This window comes from Sander vitreus, chromosome 17 (genome assembly GCF_031162955.1).
Source record: "Sander vitreus isolate 19-12246 chromosome 17, sanVit1, whole genome shotgun sequence".
Classification (NCBI taxonomy): Eukaryota; Metazoa; Chordata; class Actinopteri; order Perciformes; family Percidae; genus Sander; species Sander vitreus.
The window spans coordinates 7,020,095-7,040,944 of NC_135871.1; the positions used below are offsets into that span (position 1 = coordinate 7,020,095).

At 40.7% G+C, this 20,850-nt stretch overlaps 1 protein-coding gene across 1 annotated transcript in view; it reads right to left on the bottom strand.

The window, feature by feature from the left end:
• Positions 1–20,850, bottom strand: part of adgra1b (adhesion G protein-coupled receptor A1b) — a 213,048-nt gene that overhangs the window by 183,904 nt on the left and 8,294 nt on the right. Inside the window, exon 2 of the mRNA XM_078273676.1 lies at positions 8,160–8,231. Coding sequence (XP_078129802.1) covers positions 8,160–8,231 — 72 coding nt within the window. The remainder of the gene's footprint in view (positions 1–8,159; positions 8,232–20,850) is intronic.

Here is a 20,850-nt window from a genome sequence, read left to right on the forward strand (position 1 = left end):
AAACCCATGGTGCTCACATGTTTTGCCTCAACTGTGACCCAGCAACGGTCTCTTATAAAATAACAATAAAGCCATTCATATTACAAGAGTACGCTTTGATCCATTTAAGGCATTATCTTACTTCATGTCCTCTCAGGTAAACAGATACAAAAAAAAGCAGCCAGGCTTTTACACACTAAAGGGAAATCTAGATACTTCACCCTTGGTGAACTACATAACTGCTCTCTAACATCAGACCTACAGTGGAGCACAGAACTAATTTAAAACGACTGAAAAGGTAGCTGTTAAAATGAGCCATAATGTGTTCTGGGAGATTAAATAGTTGGTACTTTTTCAGCGTCCTTAATAAAAACTATAATGAACGTGTACTTTTGGCAATATCAGTAAAGGATAGAAAATTGAATGAACCATAATTTGTGTATAAGAGCAGAAAGAAAATGGTCTTTTTACATTTAATTTCTATTTTTTATTTTCAGGAAATTTAAAGGTGCCGTAGGTAGGATTGTAAAGATCCAGGACTTAGCCCAAAAATGTGAACATCGACAACTTCTCAGTCCCTCCCCCCTTTCCGCTAAAGCCCCAAACGCTCTCCTAAGCCCCTCCCCCCACAAGGGAGAATGAATGTGTGTGCATGAGCAGTAACTGACACGCAGTTAGACAGAGGTCTGTGTCCAAACCGGCAGTGGCAGATGCCGCCCACAAAGAGCCTGGGTCTGTCCGAGGTTTCTGCCTAAAGGAAGTTTTTCCTCGCCATTGTTGCACCTAATACTTGCTCGTGGGAAATTGTTGGGTCTTTGTAAATTCTAGAGTGTGGTCTAGACCTACTCTATCTGTAAAGTGTCCTGAGATAACTCTTGTTATGATTTGAAACTATAAATAAAATTGAATTGAAATGAATTAAGAACAAATACATTTTTACACTGACATCATGGCATGGTTCCTGATTGACAAAGCGACTTACTAATATGTATTTAAAATCATAGATTGAGTGACCTCTTGCTTTAATCAAGTGTTTCATCAATTGATTCAGACGGGTCAATAATACTCTCATTTGTCTGCTGTCCCAGTTAATAACATCTGACCTTTGACCCGCTAATAACCTACCGGCACTCTGCTCTCGGAGTCTGTCACATATTCTTACAGTGGTGGAAGAAGTATTGAGATCCTTTACTTAAATGAAAGTACTAATACCACACTGGAAAAATACTCTGTTACAAGTAAAAGTCCTGCATTGAAAATGTTACTCAAGTAAAAGTATGTTAAGTATCATCAGGAAAATGTACTTAAAGTATTAAAAGTAAAAGTACTCAATGCAGAAAAATCCTCACATTTTAGAAACTGGAAACGATCCAAACTGTTCTGTGTTTAATGGTCTAATCATTTCAGCTGGACTTGAAGGCCTGTATATTGTTGGGTAGTTTAATTTATAATAAAACATGGTATATTATATACATGTGTTTTGTGTGCAAAAGTCTCAATTTGTAAAGTAACTAAAGCTGTCAGATTAATGCAGTGGAGGAAAAAGTACAATATTTCTAGTAAAAGTAGAAAGTGGCATGAAAAGAAAAGACCCAAGTAAAGTACAAGTACCTCTAATTTGTACTTAAGTACAATACTTGAGTAAATGTACTTAGGCTACATTTACATTGCTACGTTTTGGTTTAAAAACATATCTTTTGCTACGTTTACACCTGGCAGTCCCCCCTGCTCTGGCGTTTCAGAGAACATTTGAAAACACTTCTGACCCGTTTTGGTTTGGAATCTCCGGGGTTGTGTTGCAGTCTCAACGGCCGCAAACGGAGACCTTCGGCAAAGTGATGCACGTTCGTCACGGAAGTAAAGGCTGGACTACAATAGAGCTGTTTGGAGCAGTTTGTAAACTGTGTTTTCTGTCACAATTTTGGCACCCCCCCCAAAAAAAACAAAAAAACAAGTAAAATAAGTGTGCCGGACATCATCATGTATGGGGTTTAAATAATAAAGGTTTATTTTAAAGTATATCAGTCCCTGTAGGCCCAGCATAAATATAAATAAGTATATGGTATCTATATACACATATAAATGTACTTTATTTTCATTACAATAAATAAATCATCATTGATGGCATTCGAGCATATGTGTTGCGGATGTTTAAATTTGTGTTCTTTGTGTTCTGTTTACTACGTCCCCGCTGTCAGACATAAGCTAATTGTTATATTTCCCACATGTGCTGGGTTTTGATATAGAAATGCATTTTTCATTCGCAATGGCAAGATTAGCCTAATAGCATGTAACAAAACATGTTAAATTATTTCGATTTAGCATTAGAAGTAATCAGACTTCATCTGTAAGCAACACTAACGTTAGAGTGCAAAATGAAACGAATGTGAGGAGGACACGGAGCTTGAACTGGACATTTAGTTTTGTGTGGTCTAATAGAACTCCTACCTGATGTCATCACTGGTCTCATCTCTACTTGATGCCATCGCCAACCTCATGTCTGTCTCATTCACTCCTTGCCTGTGTTCTTCTCCACTAAGACATTGTCAAACAAACATTATGTAATATCTTTTCTATATTAGTTTTTCCATATTAATAATATAAAAAAATGAATCTGTTGGTATCAAGTGTCTCCCCCTACACTTCCACCTAATGTTAGACCTACCTGTTGCCTTCCCCTGTCTTTCCTGATCCACCATCCTCACACCTGAATGAAATGAACTCACTGATAAATATAGCAGCCTAAATTCAATTCTTATCAGCCTAGTGATGTTATGCCATAAGGTTGTGCTGCTGTTGAAATTACAGTCACATTTTGGATTGTAAAAAGTACAAATATGGAGAGCCACTTAGCATAGACCTTTAAAGAGAGAGATGTGACCCTGTAATTACAGCTTCCATGTCACCCAACTACAGCCTGTATGTCTAACAGCACAGCTAACATGAACAGCTAATGGTAAAACAAAATATATTAATGATTCCACGGTAAACCAGAGTTATTGCATAAGTTATGTTTTCCAGCTTCTTGTCATTTATTGTGCATGCTACCTTATATTTACCAGTTGTTATTTTACCTTAATAAAATTAAGATATGTCATGCATGGGATTGGTACCATAGGGTTTAACCAAAATTTAAATGTAGCCATAAGCAACATTGGTTTGCATTAAGCTAGCCGTAAACCCCACTTAAGCTGCTAGTGTTAGCAAACACTAGCCAGTCTGAGAACAGTGAGAATAGTCTGTTATCACGAATATTTGCAAGCCTCCAAGTTTGGTAGCAAATATATGCATGATTCCATGGTAAACCCCCATTTGGCTGCTACATTCCCAGTGTTAGCAAAGTAACACTAGCTAGTCTGTTAACATGAACATTTGCAAGCCTCCAAACACAGACGTCACACTTTAAATCCTACCTGTTGCCTTTCACTATCCACTTATTTAAAAGCTGTCACATCCTTGGACATGCCATCTCATTTTCCCTCTTTCTTTTTCTATTTTTAGCCCCCAACAACTCATTACTCGTACGCTTGTACCTGCTCACACAGCGCCCACCCGCTCCCCGCTCCCTCTTCTATGTCAACATTCTATGATAGAATCTTATGAGACAGGGCGCCTACTCTAGCCTGTTAGTCCTCTAAAATGTTATATAATAACACAATATTGAGGAAATGCAGAAATAATTTAGAAACGCACAACAGCAGCTACCCAAAAAATAATTTGAAAATATATATATATATATATTTTTTACCATCGCTTTGCTGCATCGCTTTTTTACCATGGTCGGCGCCCCTATGCGCCGCATATAGCGCATACCCACTTTTTGCACCACTGCACAAAAAAGATATATAACACAATAAAGGAAAGGGAAAAAGCCAAAAAGCATAATATGAGCACTTTAAAAGCCAAAACGTAGCAATGTAAATATAGCCTTAGTTACATTCCGCCACTGCATTCTTATGCTCAACAAGCCAGAGGATGCATCCTTCAGCGGTTAACCACGCCCTCATCAATCACCTCCAAAGGGGGACGCATTCACGAGGAAGACCGAATAAACGTCACCTGCCCGATGGGAACAACAGGACTTGCAAAACCTTTGAAAGGACGCCTCCTCCTCACACCTCTGACATCTACTTTTCAGAATGAGCAATTGCAGACGGCACTCTGAATTCTGATACCGTCTCTGCCCTGAGCCGAGGTCCACTCAGCCTATTCAGCCTGCCTCTAAATTGCTCAGGCTAAATAAATAAAGTTTGGTCAAAAAAAAAAAAAAAAACTTGACTTGCTGCTCTCAATAAAAAAAACATTTAGACAGCCTGCTGAGAATAAAGCGCCTGTCACACCCACTGCCACAACAATAAAAATAACCACTACTGTAAGACACACAATATGCTTGTAGCCTATAGGAGTTATAGGAGCGTCTCAACAGCAGTGCAAACAATTGGACAATCTGAAAACTTTCTACCGTTATATCAAGATATAATTCTAAACTATGGATTTTATTTTGTTGTTTGAACTAGATAGAGATGGACTGTGTAACACTAAAATAACTGTCTGTTACATTTAACTATGTATTTGTTTTTATCCTAGGTGTGAAAAGTGTATAATTCAAGAAGGAACAGACTGCAACACTTCTTCTTCATTACCTCCGCCACTTTTCTTAACATTGCGAGATAGGGCGTGGCCTATGGCGTGGCCATGAAATGTGTTTCCAATCCAACAGTATCTATAGAAACATCATCCCTCAGCTTTGGGAAACTGAAAAATATACCAGCCTCGTCCGATTCTCACAGATCTGTCACAAACTGAGGGCTTCTGGGGTGGGAACCCATGATGAATCGGCAAAAGCTACATTCAGTGTCCTGACCAGAGAACAGTGATGGGCTTTGTTCCTGCTTTGCTCCCATGGGACCCAGTTTGGCTGATGGTAATGGGCTTGCGTCCATATGAGGGAATCCAGGCCATCATCTAACATACAGGGATCCTCCATTAAGAGGACGCTTTCTGGGCTATAGAGACAAATCACATTAAAAGATTTCCCCCTAGGGGGATTAACAAAGTTGCTGATGTGCTTTTGACTTGCATGCCATGCTGATGGTGATGATAAGTATTCAGATGTAGCACCAAGTAAGGTTTAATAAGTTGCAAAGCTAAAATAATTAATGCAACATCATGAAGGGCGACCATAGACATACACTTCGACGGAGACCAGTGAAGTCTATTAGAAGCGCATTTCCGGTGATGGCTGAGCGTGCTGCGTAGCCTCAAACTGAGCTTGATGACGTAGATGTGACGTGAGCAACCTGTCTGAAATTTGTACGTCTTCTGGTAGCCGTGCCAAGAGAAATCTGTTTGTGGATAAATATTACTTTATATGAATTCACTTGCCACATACCGAAGTATTTCCAATCCATCAAAACATTGCCGAAATATTTTGTTTTATTATGTATGCTTTTCATGGACTCTCTATGGGCTTCTCCCTTGATTGTATGCCTCCATGCCCCCCCGATTGCCTGCGAGCTTCTCCTGACTATATAGTAATTTATCTACCGTGCGACAGAAAGTCTGCTTTTTACAAAAACGTCTGCTACGGGGCCATAACGTGAGATACAAGGTAATGGAGCCTTTTAAACATTGTTGTGTTTCTTTAGAAATAAACAATAGACAAATAGAGTCTTTAAACGCTTCAGATGTAAAGTTATTTGCTGTCAAAGTGACGCCAAAATGAATGGCAGTCAACGGGATGCCTATGAACATCCCCTTGGAGGTACGCTTTCGGATGCTCGTTTACCCCCTTGAGGGCGACCAGCTTTACATCCTCTGACCGTTGAGTAAACGGTTGGTTAACCCAAATGCTAGAAAAAAAACAATGTTCTCTCTTACTCTTAGTGATATTCAGCCATGCTAGAGCTTTAGCAATGTAATTCCTCCATTGTATTAACGTGGAGACAAAAACATGTCTCAAAGCCAGAACAAATGAAATGATCTGCATGGCTACAGTGGTTACCACCAGGAGTGAACAAGAAATTATGTTGTCGAAATTTGGGCAAACTAACCCTTTATACAGTGATTCCTAACCAGGGGTACTTGTGCCCCGGGGGTTACTGCTATTGTTGCCAGGGGGTACGTGGAGCAGCTCAACTAATATAAAAGGAAAGAAAATTGAAATTATGATTTGATTCAAATAACAACAATTACTGCATATAGGGTTGGGTTAAAATAATTGATTCTCAAATTAAAATGAATCTTTGAGTGATCTGATATTGATTAATAAAATCCCCAAATCAATCTTTTAATATAGGAAGAAGACCAAACTTTTTGGGGGTCAGTTCTTAATGTAGTCATTAGCATTGTACATTATAAATATTTGAGGGTTGCTTCTTGCCTATACAATTTACAGCATAGGTTCTCTGAGAACCTCTTTTATATCCAAGCAAAATTGGTATTGTAACTGAAATTTCGGAACCCTGTGAATGGTAATCGAATTGATTCGGGAAATAACTGACTAATTGCATAAGCCGCTGAAATTGTTAGCTAAAAGTACTGACTAAATAGTTAGCTACCGTAAAAGTAATGGATAAACGGTCGAAACATTCGTGCTTCACTCCAAGTAGTAGTACTGTAGTATGATTTCATGCCCAACCGACCTAAATATTGTTCAATAGTATGAAAAAAATAACAATATCCACCTTTGTGTAATCCTTTTACATTTGAAACACATTGGGAATTGATGAAAGGGGTGCGTGACATGCACCACCAACACCATGACAAATTCCTTGTATGTGCAAAAAACGTAGTTGGCAATAAAGCCCTTTCTGATTCTGATTCTAAATGAGTTCATCTGACTGGCCTGAAGGGGTACCTCAGATCCAAAAGGTTTGGAACCACTGCTTTAATAAAGAGAACCTCATTTTATTTCCACTACATACAAAAGAAAAACTTGCTCTGGGTTCACCATGTTTCTCTCTCACACACACACACACACACACACAGACACAGGGATATTAAGCTTATCAATCAGCTGCCAATTCACCACAACCCAGTACGTCAGCCGGGCAGGCAGGCAGGCAGGCAGGCGAGGCAAAATTCGGCTGGGCAAGACCAGGGAACAGCTGGCCGCCACTTTCAACTCATTGAGGCTACCTGGCTTGGCATCAACTGCTAGCGGCAGACACATCTCTGCCAAATGCTGCATGTGGCGGCACGGATGGACAGGTTGTACCCAGAGAGACGAGGTGAAGAAAGGGATAGGGCACGCAAAGTGCTGCTCCAAGAGGTTAGCCTCCACAACCCTTTGGTTGAGTGTCTTTAAAAGCCTTGCAATCATTTCTCCATCACTCCAGTGCTGGGGAGAAGACGGCAGAACTGTTTAATGGCACTAATAAGGCCCAGGGAGACAGGTGACATCATTCTCTATAGGTTGACCGGTGACATAGCCACCCAAAAAGGAGTGGAAGAAGGGCAGAATTACTCCACTGACAATCTGAATTTAACTGTCAAGTAGTGAGGAAGACGTGGGTCAACTGACTTATATGTATAATATTCAGCAGTCGCTGAGGTAGCCTGTGCGTGTGTGTGTGTGTGTGAGCTTAATATGTGTGCTCTATGTGAGCAAGAGTGTGCGTTCATACATCTGAGGATGATTGACTGAAAGGGAGAGAGTTATTAAGCCATGCTCTGTGTGATTTCAGCCCCTGTGTGATTTCCTCATCATCAGCCAATGTCAGTGTCACAATCAGGTAGAAAAGCAGTGATCACTGGGCTGGACGGAGCTGAAGGCAATCAATAGTTGACTTCAGGGGGCAGGCGGGAAAACAAGAGCTCATCATCAGGCTGCATGCAAACAGGCCTCCGGGAAATTGTATAAGATATGGGACTCATCGACATGGACTCGGCGCAGTCAGTCCATGTGTCACAGCGCACTGCATTAAGCCTTTAAATTATGATATATATTATCCATTTTAAGACATTTACTGCGGCGATTGAGGTTAAGCATTAAGGCTGAGGGGTGAAAGCCATTGGCAAGCCTTCTACAGAGTAAACCCCCGACAAGGACCTCTTAGTTCCCCACCATTTTGCCTTTTGCCTTGTCCATGCTACAGAGCGATACGGCTCCTGTGATGACAGCTATTAGGACTCTGGGGAGGACAAAACAGTAAAGAGAGCTTGATTTAAGTACTCACAGTTTTTCTAGGGCAGCCAAGCCATAGAAGGAGCCATTCCTTAGCAGGGAGATCTTGTTGTTACTCAGGTTTCTGTTTCGGGGCAAAAGATAGTAGGGAGAGAAGGTGAGGTGAGCATACAGAATGAGTGAAGGGAGGTACATTTGGAAAAATCACAAAAATAGAGCTGCAAGAAAAAGAAAAACGTATTCCAACGGCTGAAAGATTGTTTATCCTCTGACTGTCAATATGTTGGCCAAAGATAAGGATTTATGTCTTGATGAGATTGCAGCTGTGAATTACTCATCCTGGCCACGTCTCTGTCTTGTTTACTGGTGTTTGTGGTTAAGATGGGTAATGATCCAACCCCCCCCATCCTCCCCATCAAAAATATCAGCCTAATAGAAAAGCTTAAAGAAATGCCGGTTCAGCACAATTCAATCACCCATTGCTCACATTACAACAGAAAACAAATCAATGAAACGCACCAAAGGGATCTTTAAGTGATGAATAAATATTCAGAGGCGCTGATGATGCAGGGCCTCCATTTGGATTATTTCAGTGACAGATGTTTCTTTTTTCTTTACTTTTTTTGATGAATTATATGTCTGTGCTGAACGGTAAAGACTAAGGACCCTATTTTAATGATCTGAAATGCTAGTATCAAACTCCAAACGCAAGTAGCTTCGTGGGTGGATCTCGGGCGCTGTTGCTATTATGCCGGCGGGATAAATGACTCTTACGCCGGGCGCAAATCTAAAATGGGGTGGTCTGAAGTAGCTACATTACTCATAGTTGTGGTTTGGGCGTAACATGCAATAAACCAATCAGAGCCTTATCTCATATTCCCTTTAAAAGCAGGTGCGCTTGTTCCATGGCGGATTGCCATTATAATGGCAGATTTGCTAGGAGCACGCTCTTAATACATCCATGGGCGCACGCCAGGGGCGGTTCACAGCCGAGGAGACCGACGTTTGCTTTTTCTTTGTGTCAAAATGTAAATAAAGAAATGTCACAGAAACATACTTTCCGATGTTTTGGGCTCACTCTCACTGAATCACGAGGTTATGAATGCATGGTGATATTTTTGCAATGTAGTCTAACATTAGACCGAGATGACCTCACTATAGACGATGCAGCTCTTCTGTCTCTCCTCTCCCGTGCTGCTGCTGCTGGGGCATTTGGGTTAAGTGGCATCGGCACATGCAGTTCAACATCACATCTCCTTAAGTCCTCTAATATTTCCTCATTTATGTCATCAACACATCCATGATTCATGGAAATGTTGTGTAAAACAAGGTCATATTTTTCCTTGTATGGTTTGCAAAAATGGGAACTGCTGGGTCCGTGAGATGAGAGAAGTAACATGTATGCGCGGTGTGCACACTCTACATTACGGCCAAGCATGCGACCTTAAAATAGCATCTGAATAACGTGCAGAATTGTTTTCTGAAACTGCAAAATAGCACTAGGGAACGTTTGCGCCAGAACACACCTCCTCTTTTTGCTGAACCGCCCCCGGGAGCGCAAGTTCATTCCCTAATTTACCAACGTGAGTCCGTGGAGGGAAAAGTCCGCGCTGGGTGCAAGATAGGGCCCTATATGTTCTTCAAGTGATGCATTTGTCTGGCAAGAAAAGAAAAGTTGTGCTGAGTGTGTTACTGGCGCACACACACACACACACACACACACACACACACACACACACACAATCTTGTCCCATTATTCAACACACTGGGCCTTGGGACTTGAGCTTTCCCTCAAACACACCAGAGTCAAAACACAGACAAGAATACAATCACGTAAACACACATGCTCCTACACCGATATTATTATTCTTGTGAAGTCTTACTGTTGAGAGTATTTATTCCCTAACCCCTACTACCATAATCCTCCGTACTCTACGGTTAACTTTAACCTTTAACCTAACCCACAAAACCTAAATATTTTAAGAATGAGAATGACACAATGTTCACTTAACAGGAAGTGTAACAACACTAAAATGCACATCCAGTACAGTGCAGTGTTATGATCCCACAGTGACTTGTTAGATGTGTTACCTGCTGCTATAGTGCAAGAGACATTTCAGACACAGGACCAAGTCTACTCATCCACCCAGCTAATAACGTCCAAACACAGTGATACAACATGATGTGATACAGGCATTGCAGGTAGTCAAGTGCACTGCACTAGCATTAAGAAATGTTTTTGTTTGGGTATTATAGGCAAGGGAAGCAAGGTTTTTGTGAAAATACTTTCCAAAAAATTCAAAATACCTTACATAAGGACATAATAAATAAGATAAAATCAAACACAATACAAACAAGGAATACACTTGCAGTGCAGTCATTAACCCAAGTTTTAAGGCCCTGGAATATATTTTTTTAAAGGTCCTATGACATGCTGCTTTTTGGATGCTTTTATATAGGCCTTAGTGGTCCCCTAATACTGTATCTGAAGTCTCTTTTATATAGGCCTTAGTGGTCCCCTAATACTGTATCTGAAGTCTCTTTTATATAGACCCTAGTGGTCCCCTAATACTGTATCTGAAGTCTCTTTTATATAGGCCTTAGTGGTCCCCTAATACTGTATCTGAAGTCTCTTTTATATAGACCTTAGTGGTCCCCTAATACTGTATCTGAAGTCTCTTTTATATAGGCCTTAGTGGTCCCCTAATACTGTATCTGAAGTCTCTTTTATATAGACCTTAGTGGTCCCCTAATACTGTATCTGAAGTCTCTTTTATATAGGCCTTAGTGGTCCCCTAATACTGTATCTGAAGTCTCTTTTATATAGGCCTTAGTGGTCCCCTAATACTGTATCTGAAGTCTCTTTTATATAGGCCTTAGTGGTCCCCTAATACTGTATCTGAAGTCTCTTTCCCGAAATTCAGCCTTGGTCCAGAATTACAGCCACTAGAGCCAGTCCCACTATGAGCTTTCCTTAGTATGTGCCATTTCTGTGTCTGTAGCTTTAAATACTATTGAGGAGGAGAGAGGAGGGGGCCATAGATATAGAACAATAGATATGACATGTAATTCGGACTTGCCATTCCAGAATGGAACCACTTGGCACCCATCTTACCAGGGTTAAGTTTTAGAATTGCTTCAATTGGAACCAATGGGGAAAGAGGCTCATGTTGTCTTTATAATCCTTATATTTTTCGACCAATACATCAATAGTGGTTTTAATTCAAAGTAATGACCGTAAGACAAATGTGCCTTTCTAGAACGAAACCAAAAAATAGAGATTTGGGTGGAATTTTGATTGATATAGCTCCAAGAGAACAAGTAATTCATTCAATCATAAAGATAATCTCATAATTTTGCATTTATATTGCAGGTAATAATTTTGTCTTAACTTAATATGTAAAAACTGTCTTTGGTATTCTGAATGGCTAATATACATTAAACAATGTTTTTTTTATGTAGAAATCCTAAATAGATTCAGTATTATGGCCTATAGAGAGGTAGTTACGATAAGACACATGAGAGAAACATCCAAGTGTAATTTATTAATACATTTATTTATGTCATAAATTGCTTTACATAAGTGCAAGATATGTTTTTCTCTCACACGTGCACACTTGCATACACAGAAACTACATACATACACATTTTTGTGAGTTTTTGAGCATCCTATTGGCCCTGAAACAGGATGGTGTTGTTCAGTTTGTTCCTCAGACTCTGGCCATGTATTTTAAGATTGTACTGGCTTGTGATGTGGTGTTGGCGCAGAGTAAAATATTTTTCAACAAGCGCCTCCATCAAAGTGTCACCAATAACTGACATTTCAGCCGGTCTGTTAACAGTTACTAGGTAACGTAACTAGCTAGCTAGTTCACCAACTTCTCTGTGTTTATAGTTAAAAAAAGAAGAGAAAAAATACTCTATCTACTCCTACTGACATGTGGAAAGTGATGCCAGCCTCCGAGGGTCTCTTCGGTCCTTCTGGTAAAGCAGTTAGGTGCTGCACAGCTCACAACCATACTTGCTGCCTATAGGTGACAATTGTAAACAGTAACCTAGTAAGATGGCGGACAGTTATCCCATTAGTTATGACGTCATGTCATATCTATTGTTCTATATCTACGACTAGCTAGTAAACAAATGAAGAACTAAAACGGAGCTAAATGTTTGGGAGAATATTGGACTGGCATATGCATTGGATTGGCATTTGTGGTGACGGAAGCAAAACTACTTAAAATGGATGCTGCTCTGTGTCTGCTGGATGGGTATTTACTGTAGGCATGTGTTTGCTAACACATTCACCATCTCAACTTTATAACTTAATAATATGTCAGTGAGCTTGTTGCACTGGCACCAAGTGGACAAAAACATAAATTAAAGCTATAGTGCGTAGTTTCTGTTTCCCCCATGAGGAATTATAAGTAATGACAACAAAACTGTCGGAGCGTCCACATGATACAAGCCTCACGCCCCCACTCCTCCTCAACGCAGTTGCTAGTAGGAGGATTAAAAAAACATGATGGACTCTTCTAGCCTAGAAATCTAGACGCACCCTAGTGGCAGCAAATTTATTTTGCAGCCAGGGGGGTCTAGGCACTCTCCGTTGGCTTGCGAGCTGGAAAAACCAAACTCTGGTCAGGCCAATCACATCGTGTATAGAGTCGGTAGGCGGGCTTATGGCTGCTGCTGCTGGGAACAGCGGTCTTCTGGAAGACTTGGGAGTTGAGCTTTTCTTTGAGAAAAGAACAAAGAACGCCACTGAAATCATTCTTAAAAAAGGAAGATGTGTTCAGAGTTTTGCCGACCGGATACGGCAAAAGTTTAATCTATCAACTAGCTTCGCTACCTTCTTCATTGCTCTGCCTGGTTGTAGCGCTATCCTATTGTGTGCAGAGGGAATTTGAAAGACAACCTTTTATCCCGCCCCTCGGATTGAGCTCCGTCAATGGTGAGTTCCCAGACCCAACATCTTGATGTGGGTCTGGCTTGTCAGGCTAGGACTCTTCATAAAAGGTAATAATCTTCACTCGAGTTCCTGCACGGGAAAGTCACCGGACGACACAATCTTCTGAACATAGCCATACTGAGAAATACAGAGACAGTTGTGTGGAGCTGATAGTCTTGATTAGCTTTGTAGCAACTCATTTGGCAATGGCTTGAATGTAAAGGACATTCATTAATACCAAACAGTTACGCACTAAAGCTTTAATGCAGGTCTAACTATGATTGCTGTTGGGCTTTAATAAAATTAATGCAAGCTTGGATCTAAATAGCTTTCTTTATTCCTCCTTCCTTTCTTTCTTTCTTTCTTTTTAATTTTCGTGACAGTAGTTGGAAGTAGTAGTAGTAGCAGCAACAACAACACTACACGGTTTGACACTCTGAGGCTCCTCATTTCCACAAGAAAGGAACCCATTTAATTAAGAATAATATTAATGACGTGACGATAAGTGACATAAAGTCTTTCAAAAACATCAAGGAGAAACAATGAAGCATTTAACAGATATAAAACTGCCTGTAGCCACAAATATTGGTATCATACACACACACACACACACACACACACACGCACACACACACACACACACACACACACACACACACACAGAATGTCATACAAAGCTGCAAGCTACAGTACAATAGGGTGAGCGGCTAATGATTTGTATTGCGCTTATTCTACTGCCCAGATTCACATCATTTTAAATACACCTTGGATGGCGTTTGTAGATTTCATATCTGCTCAAATATTGATTGCTCCAGCCAGCTCTTAAATCATCTGCTGGTCGCACACACACACACACACACACACACACATATACACACGGTCAGATCCTTCCCCCATCCTCCTTTAACAAGGTTCTGGGAGTGATTGATCAGCTTTAGGGAGAGAGGAGTAATTGGGATGTGTCACCGGTCTCCTCTGTGACGATACGGCGCTCGTTATGGCTGCAGGGAACGTATACTCAATTTTAACCCCAGGATTAAGGAGAGGGATCCCACAATGCATTGTGCTGAACAGGCACATTGCTAGGGGAGCAGAACGGAAGTGTGTACACTGAAAATGTCACGGTGAAGACTCACACACTACACAAACAGACAGAACTAGTCATAAACTCACAAAAAGAAATCAACATTTAGTCAATTTGGTCACATAAATGTATATTAATTGTGCGTTTTTCTGGACAAGAAAAAAATATATACTTGCATTCGTGCCAGTATGTTTGTTTCTTGCTTTAACAAGCTTGCATATGCATATTCTTTGGGGAAAGTACCTATCTCTCCCAAGGGTGATAACAGTTGTCTTGGCACAAGAAACAGGACTGAAAATAGCAAATCCCCTCTCAGCAAAAGGCCAGGATGGACACAAACTAGTGTCAGCAAATTCATGTCAACATCCAAGATTGTATTTACATTTGAGTCTGCCCCAAAAGCCAACTTCTGAGAATAGCACATCTCAATCACTTTGGAATAAAACATATTTACAATGAACTAGTGGCCAAATTAGTTACAATACAGAAAATAGTGCAGGAAAACTTATACAGACAGATACATATGATAGTATTAGATGAGATAGTTGACTGATTACTAAGCCCTGCGTCTCTTAGTTGTAGTCTGTCTAGCTTTCCATTCTCACACAAGGCACATATATGGGGAGCATATGCAAGGGTGTAACTTTGGTTTGAGAAATGGGGACACACACACACACACACACACACACACACACAAAACAGGTGCTCTGGGGGTCGTCCGCCAAAATATTTTTTTTTATTTGAATCCCATTTCCTGCATTTCTACATACGTTTAGGGACTATGGTGATACAAAATCCAGGAAATAATTAAGTTGATCATAATGATAAATTCTTCCGGAAAGAATAGTACCAGGCGCGTAGTCAGTAATGGGCCAGGGCGGCACTGTCCCGCCCACTTTACTCACTGGCCCGTCCAGCCAAGTTTGATCAAAATACGTTTTGTTATGAAAAATATGGAATGGAATGGATGGAATACAGTGTGAATAAGGATGAGCTTTTCTGCAGCATGTGCAGACATTTCCCCAGCGGAGCGACAGCCCATCAGCGAGAGGAGTGTGTTTGAGTGCTGTCCCTCACAGAGGTAACATTAAGGCCCTGTTTACACGATGACGCTCGCGGGTGAAAACGACAAAATATTTTATCAGATGTGCCTTTCGTTTAGACGGCGACGGCGTTTTTGGGGCTTAAAAACGCAAAAAAGTGAAACCACCCTCCAGAGTGGAAATCTTAAAAACACTCCACCGTCGCGTTCCCGTCTAAAGGGTAAAAACGCAAAAGTCTGAAGACAGCTGTGTGGAGAGAGACGAGAAAAAGGCGTTCAGGTAGTCCGTTGTTACGGAGTAGGCTACAGAAATTATAGGCTCCTGTTATCTAAAAGATTTTCAATGTAATGGCTCAATATTCAAATGATTTTCGACAATGTGGATAAGGTTGTTATAGTTCGATGATCATATGTAGGCTGTTCATTTGAGCCAGAGTAAGCTACAACGTTGCGGATGAAGAGAAAGAGAGAGAGCGAGTGGCAGCGGCTTCAAGCAGCGGCTGAAGGGCTGCGAGGCTCAGGATATTGGTAGCGCTCCCGTTGGTGCTGTGCTGTGGCTTATCACGGTCGACTGTGTCGGTCATCATCATACAAACATGCAACTCCACCTCCTCGTCTGTCCAGACAAAATTGTCAGCTTTTGTTGTTCGCTTCACCATGTTTTGGTTTCGCAACGCCACTTTTGCGTTTTCTCTTCAGATCGTTTCCGTCTACACATAGCCTAAGTAAAACTTGTTTCATGCTTCCTTTGTTATTATTTAAGTAACCTAGTAACCTTCCTATTTAGTAAGAAATCGTGAACACTGATGAAGGCTTCTAGCTGAAATGCGTTTGTGTTTTGCCCACATTAAATAAGAAGATAACGTATCTGTGAGTAACGTCGTTTTTTGTTTTCTTTGATCCTGTCACTGCCGTGGACTCGATACACTGTCACTTCATTATATCTTTCATAATTCAAACAATGCTTGGCTGGAAGTTTTCATTCTTTGATTTTCTTTTACTGCTGGTAGCGCATATGCTGCTCGTGATCTGACCATAGTCCTGAAGCAACAATGCTGTTATGAATGCACAAAGGATATGTTACATGTGCAATTTCTGTCTGACGTAGGCTATTCTATGCCATGCAGTATGTAAACGCCTTCTCTGCTGTTTGGGTTCATGTTAAGTTGCCACTTTGTGCAATAAAATGGTTAATTGTATAACAGTGCTGTGCAGAGACAATGCTGCTGTTCTGCCGGTGCAAATATATTTTAGCCTGAATAGGTTCAAATCAACAGGTTTTTGTCTATACTGTTGTGTACAACCTTTTTAGACTAAGCTTTGTTGGTTGAGCATGTTGTAGACAGTACTGCTATTGCCGTTGTAATGCAGTATGTTGAATGGTTGTTGTTTTTTTTGCTACTTCTACGTCTTTTTGAAAATGGCCCACTCACTTTTGTACTGAATTTGAAAGTGGGGGGGGACACAAACTGGATTTTGAAAAGTGGGGGGGGGACATGTCCCCACTGTCCCCAGTGGAAATAACGCCCTAGAGCATATCTATATACTATATACTAATGTTCATCATTTCAAATGGCTTCAGTTTTTTGAGAGAAATGTGGAGTTGCACTGTAAACTTCCCTAAACCAAAAAACTAGCAGGACACTAAACCCAAACAACATACAAACAAACCTGTTACCCCATAATAATATAGTTAGCTAATGTCATGCCCCTTGTCTTTGTAAGTAAGCTAGTTAGCCAGACATGCTAATGTGTGAAAAAATACAAAGCTTGACAGGCCTGTTGTAGCTGCAAATGGACAATCGCTATTTGTCAAACAGGAATCAGACATGTGGGAGCTTGTCAAATTGTGCAAAATGCCTCTCTTTTCCCACTAATCAATCAGAATACCTAAGATGTGTGGGAATGGACCACACGATTTACAGGCAACCATTTAGGGAGGCAAAACTGAGTAAACAACAATTCACATGGATCTTTTTTTGGAGGTCCTGTCAGTTTGGATTCATCTTAACACAAAGCTCTCCTAGAGCAGAAAGTTACAGCAGATATACGTCAGCATGGAGTCAACTGGACTTGATGAGAAACTACTTGACTGAAGGGTCAATTTCACAATATTTCACACGCAGATTTATTGAAAAATAACCGAAGCCCTGATAACTGTTTCAGTATCAGAGGCACAGTGGAGTTTATTCTTTCATTTCCAGGGCCTTACTCTAAAACAGTATTACTTCAAGTTTTATCAAACTGCAGCAGCTCTTTTTTAAAGCCACAAATGGATGGTGTGATGAAGTGAAGTTAGTCAACACTGAGATCATGAGATACCAGTGCTGTCACTGTGTTTCATCCCAGGTCTCCCTTCTGTTCCCCAGACCGCTACACATACCTCTGCGGACGGACGTCCCACTCAGGGACAGGCAGCCTCTGTTTGTGCAAACTCAACCGTGTCCTGTGCTGTGCTATGCCGTGTGTGTGTGTGTGTGTGTGTGTGTGTGTGTGTGTGTCTGCTTGCCGACCTCTGCATGCCTATCTCAGGCTTCTGCGTAACGTCCAGGAAATCACAGGAAAAACGGAATTGAACATTATGTAAACAGCCCATGATAAACTTCTGGAGCATCCGTCCTCTCTTTATTTATATTATCAATTATGCTCTCTGCGGATAAGCTGCTTTCAATGAGGGACGAGTGCACGGACTCAGCATTGTCTCTGTGGGCTGCAGCAAATGGTTTATGTCATTGCTTACTGTGTGCCAGTGGCAGCCACAGCCAGGCGTGTATACATGTAAGACATCACGTCTGACCACGAGTTCATAGCTTGTAAATGTTGTACTTTCACAATTCTCCAATATGGCATAAAGTGCTTTTGTGTGAATGTTTTGTGAGCTCAAAATTATAAGTTTGCAAAGTTCTTGTCATTAGATTACTTATTCTTCTTACATCCCAATATGTCAGATAAATATAGTTAAGACTTTTTTTCAAGCAATATAATAACTCACCTTGAACTCAAATGAACACCTATTTTGATAATTGATTATCCTGTAAATAAAGTAAGGATGCCATACATTTGCTGGTTCCAAGTTCCCAAATCTAAAGAGTTGCTGCATTTATTGGTCTTATATAATAGTAACTAAAAAACAAAATAAATCTGGGCTGTTGGTCGGACAAAACAAGCAATTTGAAGACTTCACCTTGGGCTCTGGGGAGTTGTGATGGGCATTTTTCATTATTGTTAGAGAGAAAGTAATCAACAGGTTAATTGGTAATTAATCGCTTCAATTATTAAAACTCTATAGCTGCAGCCCTAAATCTCATAATTCAAAAGTCACACTTTGCTTCAGTCCTTAAATTTCGTGGCTAAAAATGATTAACCAGCAAGTAAAATCATATAAATTCTTCCCTAAAACAGGAGCTCTGGCTTTCATTCCCCCTCCGTCCACGCAACAGCTGGGATATTTCTGTGAGGTCCAACTAAAACGTCACTAGCCTGGCTGCCATGCACCAGAGACAGCCAACTCACCAGAGACATCCAACTATATTATTACAGGAGAACACAATCAAAAATAGCTTCAGCGGACACCATCTAGCACACCAGTCATGAGGACCAAGTGGAGTAAAGATCACAATGTCAACTATTGCAAACATTTGGATCCGCTGGCCTCAAGGTTTCAAGCCTCTTCTCTTCAAACAGCCGAACCCTCTGTTACTTTAGAAGATCGAGTTACTAGACACAGCTAACCAAAATAACATATTTCATATCTACTAACATTAACCTTGGACAGGAAACAGATGTTGCTTTAGGGGTTACCTACAGAGTATGTATTAACAGAGCTTCACATGGTAGATGATAGGGAAGCACATCTGCCTGGGATGCCACCCTTCATAATACAGACCACACTCTGAAGAAAAAAAATAACAGGTTTTAGTGGTTCAAATGCACCAAAGGAGTAAGATGTCTTGAATCAGTTAGCCTATCATTTGTGAGTGATTTGCCTCACTCTGGCTAGTTTCAGTCACTGTGCCTTGTTTCGATCCTGGCTAGAAATGTTACGGATGTAACATTTTGACACTTAAACATGAGACTAAGTGGTTTGTTGGTGTAGTGGATTGATAAAAGACATATCGCTCAAAGGAATAAAAGCTCCACCAGCCTTTACACTGCAGGTGGGAGCCACTGCTGAATCCCCTCCTGGCACAAAAGGGGAAACAAGAGAAGCAGCAACTTCCTTCTTTTAACAGGAAGCAAGTGGGTATTTGGGAAATGTAGTCCTAAATAAGGTTGGGGGTCCCGTCACATAACTTTCAGTACTTTCAGACTCTTACCATATTACTGTAATATTTTATGTTTACCAACTTAATAGTTCTTCATCAGGACCTCCGGTATGTATTGGAGCAAGTTGTAAAAAAAAAAAAACCCGACTCATTCATTAAATCAACATTTAATATCTTATTTAATGTCTTTTAATGCCTAAAACAAAAGGTAGTTTCAAATGTAATCTGAATCTTTGGGTGTACTTGATAAATATAGTTACAAATGTTATAAATTAAACCTAAATGGATTTGGATCTTGAGCACCAACAACATTATGAGATGGAGGCTGCCAATAAGCTAGATCATGAATCATTGGTTCATTGTCCTAACGCCAAAAAGATATTAGGTATTAATGCTATGTGAAGAACATTTAAGAACATTTTCTTAAAATCCTATATCCAATAAAAATTTAAAAAGGTCCAGTTACTAAGATTGTTGTTTTGAGTACTTTGCCAGATGTTTATATGTCTGCGGCCAGATTTTGTCACCGCGATAGCAACCGTGCAAGATATAGTCAGGAAACTTTACAGGTGTGTAGTTGACATCAAAATGAAGGCCGAGTTCGAAGATGGGTGTGGTCCGAGCATGGGCGCCCGAAAGTAGAGGAGTATGGAAGTGCCCCTCCCCTCCCACTTTATGCCCCTGGCCCAAATGGTCCTGCGACTGCCCTGCCAGTAGTTTGAATCTTGAATACAGTTTATGCCATTCTCATGCCATGCCAACCCGGTCTCACTCCCAACTCGTAAAATACTGACGCGGCGCTATAAGATTTGTAACGTTTGTGAGTAGTATAAAAGAGCAAAAATCCGTATAAGGAGGTTGGCTGGGGTGGTGGATGGGTCAAACAACATCCTGACCCAGAGCATCAAAAAGTGACACCAAGAGTAACAAATGCCAAAGGCACCTGACCAAGCATTGTTTTTTGACCCAATGGGAGTGAGACTGTTGGCCATGCACACGTGTAGGTACTCATTGGTAAGCCTGGAACGGGACTTAATGTTCATAGTGGGGAAAGATAACTCACAGCTGTAAATTATACAACAGTTTCCAACACAGCAGCAAGGTCAGTAGTCATGAGCAATCTGGAAATATTCAGCTCACTACTGCATGATATAACCACATAACTTCATAACATCACAACCAATAACGTCAAGACTTCTACATATACACCTATAACGATCCCTGATTCAAACACAGCATGTACATACACACACAGACAGGCACACAGTGCTGATAAAGGCCTGCCAAGGCCCCTGTGAGATGGGAAGGAGAGCTAATATGCTTCCCACTGGGATCACACCCTGCAACAGAAGCAACACACATCAGGGTTTTAATCACCTTGTTTTACAATGAGTCAGAAAATAGGCA